The 19,361-nt window shown below is 39.9% G+C and overlaps 1 protein-coding gene and 1 long non-coding RNA gene across 2 annotated transcripts in view; one reads left to right on the forward strand and one right to left on the reverse strand.

Annotated features, from left to right (window-relative positions):
* Positions 1 to 2,013: 2,013 nt before the first annotated feature.
* niban2b (niban apoptosis regulator 2b) overlaps positions 2,014 to 19,361 on the reverse strand; it is a 71,871-nt gene continuing 54,523 nt past the window's right edge. Inside the window, exons 11-14 of the mRNA XM_031300900.2 lie at positions 13,413 to 13,526; positions 7,506 to 7,613; positions 6,373 to 6,484; positions 2,014 to 3,809 (exon numbers count right to left, since the gene is read on the reverse strand). Coding sequence (XP_031156760.1) covers positions 2,920 to 3,809; positions 6,373 to 6,484; positions 7,506 to 7,613; positions 13,413 to 13,526 — 1,224 coding nt within the window. The 3' untranslated portion in view covers positions 2,014 to 2,919. The remainder of the gene's footprint in view (positions 3,810 to 6,372; positions 6,485 to 7,505; positions 7,614 to 13,412; positions 13,527 to 19,361) is intronic.
* Positions 2,410 to 11,772, forward strand: LOC118494065. The gene is made up of 4 exons (XR_004896124.1): positions 2,410 to 2,485; positions 7,967 to 7,977; positions 11,689 to 11,697; positions 11,761 to 11,772. It is a non-coding gene; the product is annotated as an uncharacterized LOC118494065 (long non-coding RNA).

The raw sequence follows: 19,361 nt of genomic DNA on the forward strand, positions 1-19,361 counted from the left end.
CGTTCTACTTTAGTTTTAGGTGCAGATAATTCTGGTTAAAGCTATAGTGGGTAGTTTCTGTTGCCCCCATGAGGACTTCTAAGTAATGACAACAAAACTGTTGGCGCGTCCACATGATACAAGCCTTACGTGATTGCTCACGCGCCCCCACCCCCACCCCTTCTCCACGCAGTTGCTAGGAGCCAAGGAGGACACAGAGGATTAAAACAACATGATGGACTCCTCTTCAGAAGAGGTCATTATCTTCACTCAAGCTTCTGCGTGGGAAAGTCACCGGATGACACAATCTTCTGGACATAGCCATACTGAGAAATACAGAGAGAGAGTTGTGTGGAGCTGATAGTCTTTATTAGCTTTGTAGCAATTCATTTGGCAATGGCTTGAATGTAATGGGCGTTTATTATTAACAATAATTAATTAACAAAAAGTTACGCAATAAGGGCCAGATGTACATACATTTGCGAAAGTAGCGTTATCAGCACCATGGCCAACCCGCAGAAAGCGCACGCTGTGATACATCAGCTTACGTCGTATTTACCAAACCTGCAGTTCATCGGGTAATCAGCGCCTTTCTCCACCCACCCACTATACCGTAAATTGCGCGCATTTAAAAGCGCAATTGAATGGGCCTCCTTCTCTCTTTCTATCATGGATCAGCCACCAAGTCAGTCAAAACAGCGAAAACAAAGATTTAGCGATAACAAAGTTTATCTGCTTGTTTATGAGGTAACAGCTCGATGCGTGTTATTTCGGCATTAGTGGTGGGGAAATGTATGCATTGACTAGTGCGCTGTAGCAAAGCGTTAAGTACTGGTGCTATGATACGGAGTGCAGACTGCGATATTCCCACTGCTGATGCTATGACTGTTTGAAATGATCCTGATGCCAATATTTGTAATGTAGCGAGGATTTAACAACTGCTGGAATGGATTGTGAACGCTGAGTCGGAGATTCAATGTCATCTTTGATTTCTTCCAGTTACTGTAATATTTAATGGCTGCTTAATCTGTAACTCTTAATGATTTTGTGTTCACTCAACTGAAAAAGTGTGATCCTTGTGGCAAAAATCTTTTCAGCTTATCTCCTTGGCCTATGTCTTCGTCTTGCTCGGATTACTGCTGCCATTTCACCATGAGGCATGAGAGGAAACCCGCTTGCGGCTGGTTTACACCTGCTTTTAAGGGGCGGCGAATTTTCACCGCAAAATAGAGGCACGCTTTCACGGGCAGTTTTTGTACATACCGCGGAATACATAATTAGGCACACTTTACGCTTCCCCTCCCATCTCTTTATGGGAAACTCCCACTTTGTGTGAGTTTCATTTCAGTTAGCCTAATAGCTGGTTTGATTTGCATTGATATGGATCTTATCTCAGTTAGCTATTAGGCTAACTGAAATAAAACCATGCCAATCTCTAGGTATGGTGAAGGGTATGTGATGATGTGGGGCTACTTTAATTCCAATGGCCAAGGGAACTTTATCAGGATGCATAGTATCCTGGATCCATGAAATAACTGGCCTTTAAAAATAAAAATCTGCCTTCCTCTATGGGAATTTAACATAGGGGTATGTATAATTATGGCCCCTGTATTTTAAGGAAGAACATTTATTTATTTACAATACATTATTAATTCACAAAACAAATTGGTGTCCTTAAAAGGTCGGATATTTCCTCATTTTTTTAATTAAGGCATTAAGATCAATTTCCAAAAGATGATTTTTTTTTATTCCTTTTTTTAGTCAACTTTAGCATGGGTATGAATACTTATGAGCAGCACTGTGTGTGTGTGTATATATATATATATATATATATATATATATATATTTTTTTTAATTACATAATCTTGCCTTGTGCAACTCTAAACCTGGAAATCTTGATCCCATAAATCAAAGATTTGAAGAGAGTTTGGCTCTCAGTTCACAAACTTAGTAAAGTGTGTGTGTCTGTGTGTGTGTGTGTGTGTGTGTGTGTGTGAGTGAGTGAGTATTTATAATAAAGACATGACGACAAACTGATAATTTATGGATAATTATTTATTATCAATAACAGTCATTTGCATCACGCAAGAGTAAAATAAATCTAAAAGTACATTGGTCAAAAAAGAAGGGGGGTTACAAAATAATAAATAAAATAGGGGGTGGAGAGATCAGCTAAGGCACTTACAAAATTATATAAAATTATGTAAAATGACAGTCTGGTATAGTTCACTGGTCCATAGAAGTATTTATACATAATATACACAACGTACTTTGTTAAGGGATAAACTTTTATAAAATAGTGTTATTCTTACCAACACAAAAGAAATAGTCAAGTCTTAAGATGTCAATGTGTACATTGAGACAATTTAATGAATTGTAATGCAAGTTTGAGATAGAAAAGAAAATCAACTTTGAGACTTTTCCACATTCTGGAAAGTATTTTCTGTTAACCAATAAGTAAGTTTCTATAAGCATATAGACCAACAAATGTAAAAAAAAACACCCAGTAGTTAGTAGTTAAACAAGATAGACTTAAGAGCTAAATCAAACCGGGGTGTTCTTGCATGCTTAAAACACACCATTACGGACTCAAGGTCGTCCACTGTGCTTACATTAATATCAGGTGAAGAGAAAATAAAACATGAAACATATGTGGATTTAAAACTCAGAATTTGCTGAGGATTTTCTGTCGGATGCAAAGTTGTGAAAATGATACAGAAAAACAGCATGTAACAATATGACCATGAGCACCTGAGCCCTGCTCGGTGAAAAAAAATCTGCTAAATGATTACTGTGCCTAAAACTGTTGTAGAACTGAAAAAAAACTGATATGTTAAAACAACATGCGTCATGCGTTTTAATCTCTGTCAAAAAAAGAAAGAAAAATAATAAAAATAAAAACAGAGCAGAAGTCCAGTCCAACAAATGGAAATCATTTAATTACTCAGAGTCACTGGTTTTGGTCTCTGCTTCTGGCGCTGCAGCAACACTAGTCTTCCTCACCTCAGGGTGCTCCTCTGAGGGCTGTGGGGCTGCTGTGCTAGGGGCCACATCCTCCTCGTCGTTCTCTGCCTCTCCCCCTTCATTGGTGGGAGACTGGAAGCCACTGTCGTCATGTGGAGGCAAAGGGAAGTCAGATGTTGCCTCTGGGAGGCTCTCTGGAGCAGTTTCTGTAGCCCTAGATAGGATTTCCTCAGGTGGCAGTGGCAGTGTCTCCTCTGACACCTCCTGGTCGGAGTGCGGTTGTTCCTCCACCATCGACAGATTGTCCCCTCCCTTACCCTTCTCTTCCACAACTGAAGCACTTTCTGGAGCAGATTCAACCTTTTGTGGGACTTCTTTACCCTGCTCCTCTGACTTGGCTTCCTCTTCCTTCAAGACAGAACCATTTGACAAGTCCGGAGGGTTCTCTGAAGCTCTGGGACTTGCAGATCCATTTTGGTCAGCAGAAGCTTTATCATCCGAGTTCTCCTCCCCTTCTCCATCCTTCTCCTCCTCCTCCTCCTCTCCTCCATCCTCTTCTGGGATGTCGTTGACACTAGGCACCTCCATGCATGACTCGTTGGGCAGAACTGGGGAGCCTTCCACCTGAATCATGGACACCACCTGCTTCATCCTCCTTCTCTTCTGGGCCGCCCCGCCTTCACCCTCACTGCCACACTCAGTGTCCTTCCCTGCTCCATCCACCTCTTCCTGGGCTCCTCCGTACTCCCCGGCCCAGTCGATGGAGGGGTTTTCTCCAAGTAGGTGCAGGCTGGGGTCGCTGTTGCTGAGGACAATGCTGTCTCTGTACAGGTTGTGTCTCCTCTGGACCGCCGCCTCCTTCACAGCTACAGAAAGAAGAGGTCAAAATGTGCATGATGAGTGATAAAGAAAAAAAGTGTCCTAAATTAACAGTATAAAGTGCAACACTTTGACTGATTCTTAACTAGATTTGTGATCATCTGGTCTTCAGGGGTCCTGTAATTTCATTAAAAGGAACTTATATGGAACTTAAGGTGACCAGATTTCTGAGACAAAATCTGGGGACATTTTCAGCTCAGAAGCGTAAATACCTCCAAAACAGGAAATGTTTTTTTTAATCTTAAAACGGGGACACTGCCCCAGGGGCATCACTAGACCTAGAGCTGCACTGGGGCACAAGCCCCCCTAGGGGGATCCATGGGCATGCTCCCCTGTAAGAAGATTTTGTCTATTTTAATGTTTAAATGCATCAATCTGGTGCACTTTGAAAAGAAATTCAGAGGTTAGACTTGATAGGTGGAATAGTTTTTTCTTCATATTTTTGCATTAATGTCACTAGGAAGCATACCAGTAGAAATATATATTCATATTTGTAAGGAATCTGGCAATATAATAACCATTATGGTGGGATACACTGGCTAAGCAATTTACAAAAATGTCTATGCTGACATAAATAGTTTACATGAGAATACATTATAATTTTGGCCCAAAGTTGGAGACCATGTAGAAATTTGTTGCAATTTCAAAACCGAATTACCCGGGAACCGCTTGTTGTACCGATGCATGTGTTGAGTGAAGAGTTTGTGAGATATTTTACAGAGAGTAATGGGTGTGCAGAGAAATGCAGAATGCAAAAATGATAACATTTCATGTAAGTTCAATGTTAATTTTCTCGCAAACCATTTGTCACAGCAACTGCCGCTAATATCATTGGAAAGCTTAGAATCTGGTTGAGGTGGTTGTGCCAGACTCACGCCTTTGGCTGAGTCTCTGTCAGTTTTTTGATTAACACTTTTGGATGCACTATATCCATGTCACATTCTCATTAGGGGCTGAGGCCCCCTAAAGATCTGATCCTAGAATCGCCCCTGCTGCTACTTCATACTTCTACAGTACTCCACTACACCTCAGAGGGAAATGTGTAATGTTTACTGCACTACATTTATCTGACAGATTTTGCTTTATTGCTTCACGCTGAGCTTGTTCCTGCAACAGCTCATTGAGTATCGGATACAATTAAAACTATTGAGGAAATATTTTCCTTTGACATCGGTCCAGTATTAAACGAGATCGCTGCAGTCGGCAATGGCAAAACAAGCTACAACGTAAGTTAATAGGACAATTGTCCAGCTTGTATTTACGTTCATAAAAGTGCTCGTTTTGCCACTGACCGGCTCAGATTAATATTCTAAGTGTCCGACAATATTATGGAAAGGATTTCTAAGGAGGTCGACCTTTCTGTTAAAGAGCAAGATCCTTTTTTTTAATCATAACATTTTTTTGCGTTCCCTAAACCCACCAGACTCCATGTAAATAAACAGTCATTTTAGCATCGTAAAATATGGGCATTCTAGAACATCTCTGAGCTCTGAGCAGGGCTTGCTCTGGCTGTCTTGAGCCTGCGCATGTAGGGTGCGCGACTATACGTTTGGTCAATATTTTCTTTCTTTCATTCCAATTTCAGGTCTGTCAGTCACAGTGAAAACCGGGGACATTTCCGGGGACATGTTTCGGGGACGTCTGGTCACCTTAATGTAACTATATTTTTTTCAGGAAATTTCCTGGAAAGGACTGTTATCTGTTTTGCTTTGTTTTGTTTTTTGGTTTCTGTGGCCTTTAACTGATAGGATACCTTGAAGACAGGAAAGGGGAGAGAGAGGGGGGACGACATGCAGCAAAGGGCCGCGGGGGTCAGATTCGAATAAGGGCCGCTGCCAAGGACTCACCCCCCTGGTATCTGGTAAAACAGCTGAGCCAATCACAAATGCATGACGACAACAGGCTATCAAATGAGGAATCCGCTTTCCAGGAAATCATGTCATTGTCTGGATAGTGCAGAGTGGCATGATGTGAACAAACAGCACCACAAATATGCAGCCAGAGGCAGATGGTATGGTTTAGATTTAGATTTCCTCTGTGCAGTGCACCCAACTTGTTTCTCCATGTCTTGAAGTATCAGTATCAGTTTAAGCACTAAAACACATTGTCAACAAGCTTATTTCCTATTAAATATATATTGTGTTATTATAGGAAAAACAACTTTGTTATCCTGAGATAGAGATAACAAGATTAAACCAAAAAAAGTAACTGCTTCTGTATATTTGTACATTTGGTATGTTTTTATTTTTTTTAAAGCTTTTTGTATGGTCAAGAATTTGTTTTATTATTGGTAAAGTGTATGTGGAGTATATTTTTTAAATTATAAATAAATCTATGAATAATAAAATAAAGGGAAAAAGAGATATAATTAGCTGTCTCTCATCAGAGAAATGGGAGTTAGACATAAGACAAAAGGTTTTTTAGGTACTAGTAAGATTTTTTTACCTAGTGATAACCAAAGAGCTCAGTAAAGCAACATCCTGATCCACTCTGTAATGAACTATGCGGGTGTAGAAACAGACAGGAAGAATAGCACTGTAGAAAACTGACCCATCGTGATGTCCTTCATCACAGAGTGCAGCACCACCTCTTCAAAGATGTTCTCCACCAGAATAAAACGGGAAAAGTCCTCAAAGATCAGCTCCTGGAAGCGCGGCAGCTCCTGGTGTTCACAACAACAGTCAAAACCTTTTAACATCTGAGTTTAATATTTGTTTTAACCCTCTGATGTCTAAGGGCATTTTCACATATCTTTTTAAAATTAGCTTTTTTAAGGGTTTTTGCACAAAACTGTTCTCCATGGGTTTCATATCAAAATGTTCAGAACAAACTCAGCTTTCCATATAGTGATGCCCACATTTTTCTTAGAGCAGTGTATAAAGAGATAATTTGGCGCTAAAGGTGAAACATTGATGTTGGCTTTTTGAAATTCCTCAAATCTCTTTTGAAAACAAACCTTAACTGATATCTTGTACAAATTGTTTCGGTGCTTAAAAGTAATTTACCAAAGTCTTAGGTTATATATGATAAAATAGTTAATAAATGTCTGAAATGAAATTTTGTAATATAGCTTTTTGAGTAGGAGTTTTGTCAAACATTTACACATGTACACACAATACATAGACTACCGGTCAAAAGTTTGGGGTCACTTAGAAATTTCCATTCCACTCCATTATAGACAGAATACCAGCTGAGATCAGTTGCATTGTTTTTTTAATCAGGGCAGCAGTTTTCAGATTACATTATGTGCTTACATAATTGCAAAAGAGTTCTTGACTGTTGTAGAAATAAGTGGCTGATCTTTAATGCAAAATCTACATTGCCCATTATCAGCAACCATTCATCCAATGTTCCAAAGGCACATTCTGTTTACTAATCTGATATCATTTTAAAAGGCTAACTGAGAAAACATTGGAGAACCCTTTTGCAATTATGTAAGTACATAATGTAATCTGAAAACTGCTGCCCTGGTTAAAAAAACAATGCAACTGATCTCAGCTGGTATTCTGTCTGTAATGGAGTGGAAATTTCTAAGTGACCCCCAACTTTTGACCGGTAGTGTAAACCTCATTGCCAATACATTTTGGATATTTTCCCCAAGACTTTCAAATGATGGAACACAGTAATTAAAATAGTTCAGTTAATATTTGAGGTTTTTGGTGACACAATGCTCTGAGACTCACCGATGCACAGGAAGGGCTGAGCTGCTTCAGCATGTAGGGGATGAAGATCTGGAGAAGAGCCTCACGGAAGAAACGCTTCCTCACTGTGCTGCTGTCATAGTCAAATTTCTGAACCGAAAAAAAAACACACACAAAAAAGTACTATTACCACCATAGAAGTTTTCTGCAATTTCATTAGTGAACAGCTTCTTTAAAACTAAATCTATTTTCCTCTTACTGATTGACTTGATTGTTGACACAAGAGTCGTGGACTGTAAATAAGTACATTTACTCTAGTACCTAAGTATACTTTTGAGGTACTTATACTTAACTTTAGTATTTCCATTTAATGCTTTTTACTTGTACCCCACTAAGTGTCAGAGAGATATAGTGTATTTTTTCCTCCACTGCATTTGTTGAAAAAAACAGTGTCTACTAGAGCACCTGGTCACGTTTGTCATTTTATTTGTCAATGAGGTTAGAAAAAAAAAAAGTCCCAAATATGAAACTAATCTATGTCGCAGCACTTCGTTTTCTTCTTCTTTCCTACCACATTAATCATCTCACAACATGATTTATTTTGAGACCCTTTGACCCAAAGACTTCGAAAGACTTGACACAGTACTGCTGCAGCTTCCTGATTTCCCAAACTACGGAGTGAAATCACAGAATGTGTGTGTGTTAATAGTGCGTTAAAAAAATTAGTGGGGTTAAAAGGAATTGGTGTTAACTCTTTATTAACACGATCATTTCGACAGCCCTAGTTTTTTGACTGTTGGACATTTGAAGACTTAAATCTGGGCTTTAGGAAATTATGGTGGATATTTTTCACTATTTGTGACATATATCAAGAAAATAGTGCCCTACTTTCATGGCGGTACAATAACCAGCGCAGGCCTTGTATACTAGACCTCTTGACTGTGAAATAAGCTTTGCCCACCTGCGTGGTACTTTGGTGTTTAGATTCACAGTGCATTGGTGTAGGAGAGGCACAAACAGGTTCCCTTCAGTTCATTAAATCCCTGCAGCCATTTGAAGGCATCGCATGTCAAAAATCTGCAGCTTCCAATGTTTTGTGTGCGAGTCCTCATTAAATCACGTGCAAATGGCACCAGGCTGCTCCCACATACACCTCTACAGAAATGGTCGCTCATAACTTCTGCCTGTTTATGCAGTAGATGTCTGATTACCAGGACTCATTAATATCGTGCATTAAGTGCCATAGCCTCCTTTCCAACTTTATTTTTTAAATCAGCGGTTTATGTTTTATTCTTGAAATACATTACGAAGCAAACCTACTGTGTTACATTTTAAGATATGGTGTAATCATTTACAATGTGAAATACAGTAGATTTACACTAGATGGCACCAGGTATATGTAAAGGGTTGGCAGCAATGTTAGTTTGTGTGTTATTAAACTTTATTGTCCAAGAGTCTCTGGACAAAGATTGTTGAGTTACAGCAAACGCTAGGGGAAAACAAGACAATTAGATCCAGAGGGCAAGCAGCAAGTATAGCAGGCGGCATCATACTATCCATCTACCTGCTGCTTTCGAAATACATTTGTAGCAGATGTGAGGCTGTTCAAATATAACTAATATTATTCTGGGTAAGTCACTAACAAGTCTCTGCATCCAGCCGAGTCTGCAGTGAAACAATTACATCGTAATCGTAATTCATTTTTATTTTATTTTTTTGTGTCTTAGTGACTGATGGGAACAGCAATCTTTGAAATTGGTCCAGCATTAAGCAAGACCACTGCAGTCGGCAGCAGCGATACAAGCCTATTATTGTGTTACGTTAATGGGCAATTGCGTACCTTAAATTTACGTCTACAAAAGTGCTGATTTTACTTATGACAACATTATGGAAGGGATCCCTACAGAGGTCGACCTTTTTGTTAAAGGTCCCATGACATGGTGCTCTTTGGATGCTTTTATATAGACCTTAGTGGTCCCCCTAATACTGTATCTGAAGTCTCTTTCCCAAAATTCAGCCTTGGTGCAGAATTACAGCCACTAGAGCCAGTCCCACAATGAGCTTTCCTTAGTATGTGCCATTTCTGTGTCTGTAGCTTTAAATGCTATTGAGGAGGAGAGGGGGGCAAGGTGGAGGGTGGGGGTGTGGCCTTGACCAACTGCCACTTTGCTCGTTTGAAAGCCATGATGTCTCTCACTCATGGGTGGGCCAAATTCTCTGGGCGGGCAAAGCAGAGAAAGCGGAGGTAACCTTGCTCCTTATGACCTCATAAGGAGCAAGATTCCAGATCAGCCCATCTGAGCTTTCATTTTCTCAAAGGTAGAGCAGGATACCCAGGGCTCACACTAAATGCTTGCTCTTGGTGGAATTACTGGAATTGTTTAGTCTTTGTAAATTATAGTGTGGTCTTGACCTACTCTATCTGTAAAGTTTCTTGAGATAACTCTTGTTAGGATTTGATACTATAAATACAATTGAATTGAATTAAATACTGTATTCCAGGCCTCTGGAAGTAATGAAAACACCTCTGGATAAAGACCGGACCTTCTCTCCTTTGCTTTTTGTCCATACACTCAACCATTGAATAAGACAAATTTATTCCTTCCTTCTTGAGAGATGGCCTTTCAGGGTATGTAAACAATAACCTTTAAAGTTGAAATGAAATGTATAAGCATGAATTGTGTGTGCTTAATCACATGACCTCCAGATGAACTGGCCAACACACTGCATACATCACAGGATTCACACACCTTAACCTTCTGACTTAAATTGTTTGCAATTAAAGTATAACATCCTGTCTAAAATATGCATTTTAAAGCCAGATTAGGAATTGCATTAATCTAAAACAATAAAAACTTGTTCTTGGTATTAACCAATACTTAAATAGTTAAAAATGTCCTATATATAAGTTTGTTGGAGAAGGTCAAGGAAAGAGCTCATAGTACCTTATTATCCCACTAGATGCGCTCCTAGAATGCAGAGTTACTTGAGGTTCCTAGAGTCTCTAAAAGTAGAATGGGAGCCAGAGCCTTTAGCTATCAGGCTCCTCTCCTGTGGAACCAGCTCCCAATCTGGGTTCGGGGGGCAGACACTGTCACCACTTTTAAGAGTAAACTTAAAACTCTCCTCTTCGATAAAGCTTATAGTTAGGGAGTGTGGAGTTGCAGCATTCGCCTAGACCGGTGGGGGAAGGTGTGTAGCCACAGTCATGGCGCACCCCTTCCCTATCTCTGCTTCTCTTCATAGAAAGCTTATGTATATTTAGGGAGTGAGGAGTTGCAGCGTTCGCCTAGACAGGCGGGGGAGGGTGTGTAGCCACAGTCATGGCGCACCCCCTCCCTATCTCTGCTTTTCTTCATAGAAAGCTTAGGTATATTTAGGGAGTGAGGAGTTGCAGCGTTCGCCTAGACCGGCAGGGGAGGGTGTGTAACCACAGTCACGGCGCGCCGCCTCCCTATCTCTGCAGCTCTTAGTTATGCTGTTATAGTTTTAGACTGCCGGGGGACTTCCTTTGACACACTAAGCTTCTCTCTCCTCTTTCTTTCCATCTGTGTGTATCCATGTCCCAGAAATGCTTGTTACTAACCTAGCTCTGGGGAGCTTATTCCCTGGAGTCCTTATGCTTTTTTTCGCCCAGCATGTTTCCTTGGATTAGGATGGCACCTAAATCATGGTTGCAGCTGTCACCGTGGTCCTACTCCACGCCCTACTGTACCCTGTTACACCCTACTACGCTCTGCAATGCCCTGCTACGTCCTGCCACGCCCTGCTGTGCTCTGCTGTGCCCTGCTATGCCCTGTAGCGCCCTGCAACACCATGAACTACTACAACTACTATTTCTAGTCATTATCTTTATTGTGACTATCATTGTCACTGTTCATCACACCCCCAACCGGCACCGTCAGACACTGACTACCAAGAGCCTGGGTCTGTCCGAGGTTTCTTCCTAAAAAGGGATTTTTACCTAGCCACTGTTACATTTACGCATTTATGCATGCGCTTGGGGGAATCACTGGAATTGTTGGGTCTTTGTAAATTATAGAGTGTGGTCTAGACCTACTCTATCTGTAAAGTGTCCTGAGATAACTCCTGTTATGATTTGATACTATAATTTTCCGTTTTGGGTCGTCGTTCTACTTTTCCAACCATCACAACTCTAGTTTTGGTTGAAATAAACACAGTTTACCGATTTTCATGTGAAAATATGTCGGCTCTATGCTAAAAGTATTGCTGAGTCTGGTGGGATTAGCGCTAGCGACTTCAGAGCTGTTTCTGGTTAAACAGAAAGGTCTCAAAGAGGTTTTAAAGGTGTATCTCTGAAGCGATCCTTTCCATAATGTTGTCAGACACTTAGAATATTAATCTGAGCCTGTCAGTCCAGCAGCGATCTTGCTTAAAGGTCCTATATGTAATATATTAACTGTAATAAATCCAAAAATGACCCCAATGCGTCATCAGATATTATGGAAACATGCTAATTTGAAAACACTATCTTTTCTGACAACAATGCTAATGCCAGTATTTTCTCCTTTTGAAATTTCCGTTCCGTGATGGAATTTCTGTTTTGGCATATGTGTTGTTATCAACTGCCCAGTTTGACAGCCAGGCCGGGTTGCCAGATATACCTCTAAAAACGTAAACCCAGCACGCTACAGCTGTAACGTTAGTACAGCCACGAAAGCAGCAAACAAATAAACAGGATCAACGGAGATAGATTCTACCCGACCTAAAAAAAACTGCATGTTTCTAACAGTTATGTGACCAGAGACAGAACAAACCCTGGGTAAATACTGGAGATGTATTTGAAAGATGGAGACAGCTTAGAGCCCAAAAGGACGCAGAGTTGGCTAATTTCCTCCTGAAACAGGCATTTTATGTCATTTCAACATGTGTGTATTCACATGCTGCTGCCATGCTAACTCTGCTAACTGCTAGCTAACGTTACCGGAGGACCAGGCAAGCGGGCCACGGCTGTTTACAACGTGTAGCCTGTTCAGCGGCCGTAGCCGACAACGGTGAGTTATTTTAAGCCAAGAGAGGGGGGCTGTAAAGTGGGAAGAGAGGTCAGTAAGTTTGCAGTGTGTTTAGCGATTGTAGCCGTAATTCTAAGCCAATAAAGTGTGTTCAGTTGGGTGGAGAGGACAGCAAGGTAGTGTTATTTTTAGCAGTTCCTACCGTAATTCTAAGCCTAGAAAGTGTGTCTGTCCGTCGGGTGGAGAGGACAGCGAGGTTGTTGTGTTTTTAATGGTTCCTACCATAATTCTAAGCCGAAAAAATTTGCCTGTCAGTTGGGTACAGAGCTCCGTGTGAGCATGGGCTTTTATGACAATATAGCCAGCATCTAACGTTAGCTACTCCACTGTGCTGTGAAGTATGTCTGGCTATGTGAGACAAGCGTCTAGCAATATTACATAAACACTAGCTGTCAGTATTACATATTGCACCTTTAATACTAGACCAATTTCAAAGATTGTTGTTCCCACCAGTCACTTAGACACAAAAACATAGGAAAATAGGGTCCAGGTTGAAAAAAACAGTAGTTATCCTTTAAGCACCCTAGCCTGATGCAGTGTAGTCAGGTCGTTCAGTGTTAGGCCTGCAATTTTGCTGCATGCCTTAACTACACCCTGTAGCCTGTAGTAGGAGAAGGTTTGATTTGTGTTGTTGATTCAACCATGTTGGAATGTCCGTTCATCTACAGGACATACTATGCAAATGTGTTGATTAAATGTAAAACTACCATAGTGATGGGGAAAGTATGTCAGTCTGTACGTATATATGAACTTTAATAATACTTCTTTAATTAATAAGTTAGTATCATGAGGTGGACTGGAGAGGATGCCTTATCGGGTCGCGTCTCCTCCTCCAGACCACCCTTGAGAAAGTTTAAAACTATTAAAATGTTATGATTAAGTGATGATCTACTAGCCAGTTCTGTGTGTGTTTTACCTTAATGACTCTGTCCTGGCAGCGCTGGATGGACTTACAGAGCTCCTCTGTGCACTGAGACTCCAGACTCTGGTGAAGGATCTGCTCAAATGTATACACTGCATGATCCATTTGCTGTGGACACACGTACAAAGAAAGAGAGAGAGACCAATGTTATATTTGTATCAGTAAGTTGATCATATTTGGTATTGATAACAAATAGGAAAAAAATAAATGGCAATAATTGTTTTTTGTGTTAAAAGCAGGTTTTAAAAAGTTTGCAAACAATATTATAATTTGTAGCTCAAACTTTGTAACATATGTAACTGACTGATGTATTTAGGATTGTCTGGTGAAATATTCATGCATTCAAAAGATTAAAATGTAATAACGCACTGCCCCAAGTCAAACTGTCTCTGTCCCATGATGTGCATGTACACGAATATCCCCCATTCAAACTTCTTAAGTCCTGTTCTCTTAAGAAAGTGAACAAACCATTAGAGGGCACCCACGCTCCTACAGTTTTACTGTGCCTGCAGGTGTCAGCACAAGCTGAATCTTGTCCAATCCCTCCACACACTGAGCAAAAGGAACATTATGACTGTCCTTTGTTTCTTTAAACTGACCTGGAAGTAAATTAAAATTAACTCACACCACTGGTAGATAAAAATATATCAGCTTTAAGATTGAAAACCTAACATGCATGTTAAACACGGAACCTGTATTGACTGGAGCTGGAGGCAAAAGAAGTTCAAACATTATTATACCACATGTCTATAGCTAGCATCAGAAGTCAGAAGTTCAGACAGGCACAACAAATTAATTCAAATGATTTAACTAAGGTTTTGCAGCATCATCAAGTGTTTGATCAATAATAACTAAATGATCCCCTGTGGCAACATAATTCAAATATTGACCTCATTATCCCCTGGATTTAATCCACTCACTGTTCAACATACAGTCATCTGCTACTGCCTTTCTGAGCTCTCTGCAAGATACTGATTCTGACAAACCAGAAATACAGAACAAATGTTTTTTGTAGTAAGAAATACCCTGACATTTTAGTATCTTTTTGGTGACTTATGGGTCTGATGTAGTAAACTACTTTTGCCATGTTGATGTAGCCAAGTAGCTTGCCCAAAACTGGTAATAAGCAATATGACAACGTGACTAACATGTTTTGTTTGTTTATTAACAAATTAACGGAGTGTCAGACAGCAATTTACTGCCGAACCGAGCAGCCATGACGGAGGTCACATTTCAGTAGCGATGGGAGGGGGAACAGTGTACATTGTGTTTGTTTAGCAGAAGGTGGGATACTTGAGTCGCAAAGTCACAAATTGGAGGACTTGAGACTTGGTTGACTCACGTTGATAAACAACTCGACTTGACATTGACTTGGTATTCAAGACTTGAGACTTGACATAGACATGAGACAGATGACTTAAAAGGACTTAACTATATATCAGGGGTCAGCAACCTTAGGCACGCGGGCCACCATTGGCACAAGGTAGCTTAACCAATAGCACACTAGCAGTACGTATGCAAGAGAGTTTTTGGTAATTGTTCCTATCCGCATTCCAAATGACTCTTTCACAGCCAGATCAAGAAGCACAGCCTGTTATTTACAATAGTTTGATTGACTTTTTCCCCATTAGCATTTCGTGAAGACCTGCCCTACCCTGCTTCCGATTGGCTAGTACTCATTGCCTTCTTCACAATATGCTACGCAAAGGAAAAAAATAACACTGCCTGAGCAGGCTCGGTAGATGATGGCAGGCTTAATGCTGATATGGCAAACTGATTAACATGACCAATTTAAAAAGGCACTTCATATTTAAAAAGGTTGCCAAACCCCTGCTATATATTAATGTAATTCAAAGTTATATTTTGACAAGATATTTTACCAATAACTTAAACTGACAAAAGAAGTGAGCTGAAAAAGGAGTGACTCAAATTTAGGAGTGACTCACTCTACTAATTGTCATTGAATTGTAGATGTTCAAATTCCCATTATTTTTAAGGCTTTGAAGTTTCTTTTTTTTACAGTGTAGGACTTGAGGAAAGGTTTCACAGCTTGAGTATCTGTAGTTTCTAAACAGTACTTGAACTCTGAATGACCTTGAGCCGCGTCACCTCCCCCACTAGCCCTGGGCCCCACTGAGGAAGTTGTGATAAGTGATTTCTCCATGGGGGGTGGGGGTGCTTGCCTCTTGAAATCTCTTCCCTGAGACTGAGTTCCTGTTGCTCTGGTTGGATATGAATACAAACTACATCTTCAGTGTTTAAATCTTGAAAAAAAATATGCCAGAAAATAATTTAGCTCCATTCCAATGTGGGAACCATCATGTTTTAACCTGAATCAAGTGATATTCTGATCCTATGCTACACTGTCTTAACTCCCTGATTTTACTTGTGTCTGAATTAGAAACAAAAGAATACTGTAGGAGTTTCTCAGGCCAAGACCATCACGTCAATCATCAATGTATGGGCATTCCGGGCTTTTCTTTTCAGACTTTTGCTAAATAAAATTTTGTTTTACATTTTATATTATTAACCCTCTATTATCCAATTCTGTATCCCGTTAACATCGTCACAGAACAGATGGCCTCTGAGCAGTCCAATACATTTGGTTACTGCCTTGCAAAAAGCCCCCCCACCCCCAAGAGAAAAGGGAATGAACAGTAGAGATGGATAAACAAAGATACTGAATGTGGATATCAGAGACTTTGTCAAACTTGACAGGTAAAGCAAAGAGTATTTCAGGATTAAAATTCTAGTTTAATCACAACATTTTCATAGTCCTGGCCATTAGTCCCATTGGTAATAATAACAATAGTGTACTCACAAAGTCAACTCACAGTTTGCTCAGCCCCATCCCCTTTAGTTACTGTTAACCCCTGTAAAATTACTAGAATTGTTTTAGAATTGTTCTAGAATTTGTAAACTATAGAGTGTGGTCTAGACCTACGCTATCTGTAAAGTGTCTCGAGATAACTCCTGTTATGATTTGATACTATAAATAAAACTGAATTGAATTAAAAACTTTCTGTCCTAACACTGCACATAATGCTGTTTAAAATAATAACGGGCAGATTCACTATTGACATTCTCAGTATAGCTAACATAAGCAGCTTTTCAATTCTAGACAATGAAATGATTACTGTCTCTGGCATATTTTATTAGCTTTATAAGCTAACTAGTTGGCTCTCCAGCTGTCTTTTAATGTTTCATGTTATATACATGGTATTATGCTAACTATCATGGGACTTCTCCTGTTCAGCTTATACTGTATATAAATGATTAACCATTGTTCTGCACAGGACAAGAAGTTCAGATGTACACAGACGATACCATAATTTATGTCCATGCAAAAACCAAAGAACAAACAGCTTAACTACTAAAAGGCTTGAAGACTTCCTAATGTTAAGAATACGGTTTCATGTTTTTTAGGGCACACTCTGCATCTGACTGTGCCATACCTTCACACAAAGTCTTCAAAGCCCGGCTTTTGAAAAGTCAGACATGAACATTTTTTATTAATTTACTCTGTGCTGCTTGGCTTATGTGTTAGATGTATGATATTACCATTTTACTTACTTGTAACTTCATCTTGATTGACAATGATCATATTTTATATGTGTCTTATTGCTGCTCTGCATGTCTGCAAGTGTCAAAATGGTTCTGCTGCTTTTACGCTTTATATTGCTTGGCTGTGTTTTGTTGCTTCGTGTTGCTTGCATGGTTAGATGGACCGAATAGTGGAAATTGTTGCTGTATTATTGTACTAATGTTTTGCCGTTTCCTGTTGCTGTGCATGGCTTGTGCACTGTCTTGAGAACTCTTATTTTGTTGCTGTCTTTTATGGCGTCTTTTTGTCTTCTGTCTGTAAAATTTCCTCATAACCTCATTTGTTTCAAAGCATCTCACCAAAGGACTACAGTTGAAAATAAGCCACATTTACACAAATGTTGATTAAAGTGACTATATATAACTTTTAAATGTTTCTGAAACTGTGTTATGTTCAATTGGATGATCATAAATGACCTGTAACAGCAAACAAGACAAACTGTGAAAAGAACGCTATTTTTATATAGTTTTAGTAAGGCCTCTGCCTGGGTGCGATTTTTCCCGCGAAATCACAAAATGATTTACGGCAGGTAGACGGCGCTACAGAGTACACAATCTGATGGGTCACATATTTCTGCACCGGAAAAGCCTCTGTTATTGTATCAAGCCAAGTAAGGGGTAGCCGTAGATTTCTTTATATAGGCCTAATTGTATTTTAGAAGTTATCTTTTGTAGTTATGGCTGATACTGGGGCAGGACCATCATAGAAAAGAAGGAAATTAAACGAATAACTAAAAGGTTAAAGGGAAAGTGAAAGACGGCTTGCGAAATCCGAGTCACACACTTGCTCGGGCTTTCAACAGATGGAGACAATTACGGGATTTTAAATGATTAAAAAAAGTCCCCGAATTGGCCCTCAGGTACGTAATATGTATATTTCATTCATAAAATAACTTTAGATTGCGCGATGTGGTTGTACGTCAATAGCTGACACTAAACTATGCCCCCCTTCCATTTAGCGGAAGTGTTTTTCCTTTTAGTCCGCGTTTGTTATTTTATTTTTAATTTTTTGTAACCTTTATTTATCCAGGTAAGTCGATTGAGAACAATTTCTCATTTGCAACGACGACCTGTCACATTCACAGTTACACATTCATACCTGGAAGCTGCCCAGTACAACCACAGTCTGATCTGCTGGCCACTGAGCAGCTCCACCACTGCCTGTGTCGGCCTACTATTTTATTTTCCCTTGTCCCCCTGTACTTGTGTAAAGCATCTGTGGGTTTCATGAAATGAGCTATATAAATCAAAGTTATTATTGCGTTGGTTGCTACAACAAACTCTTGATGCTTTGGCTCGTGACACAGTGACAGTGATACCAGGTTTAGCTCACGATATATCCTAAGTAGGCCAAGTTACCGTATGCAACACCTGAAATGCAACGCATCTGTAACATATTATCTTATTGTAAAAACAAACTGAAAGTTACATATAGCCACTGTCCAATTAACTTACGATGCTGAGGACAATGTACTTAATGTACATTGTCGTCAGCATCATAAGTTAATTGGACAAACAACACAAGTGTAAGACTTCTTCATTGTTTGTGGTGTTTCAGGATTAGGTCAAACCAAACTTATTTGACCAAAGTCATCTTGGGTAGGCTTGGGTGATCGTAAATCATCCAATCGTGGTTACTCCAGATTGCCAATATGCGATCTGATAGACAGGCTGGCTACATTGAACATGTAATTGGACATACCATTATGCATATTAGTAGGGGCTTCCAATCAGTGATCAATGAAACTAGCTACACTGGCTTGGCTGTACTGCCTGCTGCTTGGCTGACGTGATAGCGTCTTGCGTCGGTAGCTTGATGCAGTTGATTGTCATATTCTTTATGACAGCGGCAAATTATCCGTTTTACATTTAAACCTACACTAGTTCACACAAGTACTCATAGCTCTCTCCTTCTTTTAGCAACTTTCTTGCTAATCCCACAGTTGTTTACATGCTATTAGCTCTGTTAGCTACTTTGGTTTAGCATTTAGCGATGGCTTCTCTCTCCTACTCTCCGGCTCTCTATTGATCAGCATGTCAAATATTTAGCTATTCCTCTGCCTACTATTGGGATAGTTGTACATATGATAACTGTAGTTTATTTGCTGTGTTGGAGGCAAAGCGCCGCACCAGGGAAACTCGATCGTTAACGTTTGCTGCTGTAGCTTAGCCCCCAGTAGTCAATGCTAACTTAATGTAGCACCCGTTTGCCGTTTCCTGGCAGCAGCCGGGAAGCCATGGAGGCAGAGTGACTGTCCAAACGAAGCATAGCCCATCAGGTGTCAGATCCATGGAAAAGAGATGGGTTTGTAATAAACGTTAAGGATTTAAAAGATTTAC

Source organism: Sander lucioperca, chromosome 2 (genome assembly GCF_008315115.2).
Source record: "Sander lucioperca isolate FBNREF2018 chromosome 2, SLUC_FBN_1.2, whole genome shotgun sequence".
NCBI classification, from domain to species: Eukaryota; Metazoa; Chordata; class Actinopteri; order Perciformes; family Percidae; genus Sander; species Sander lucioperca.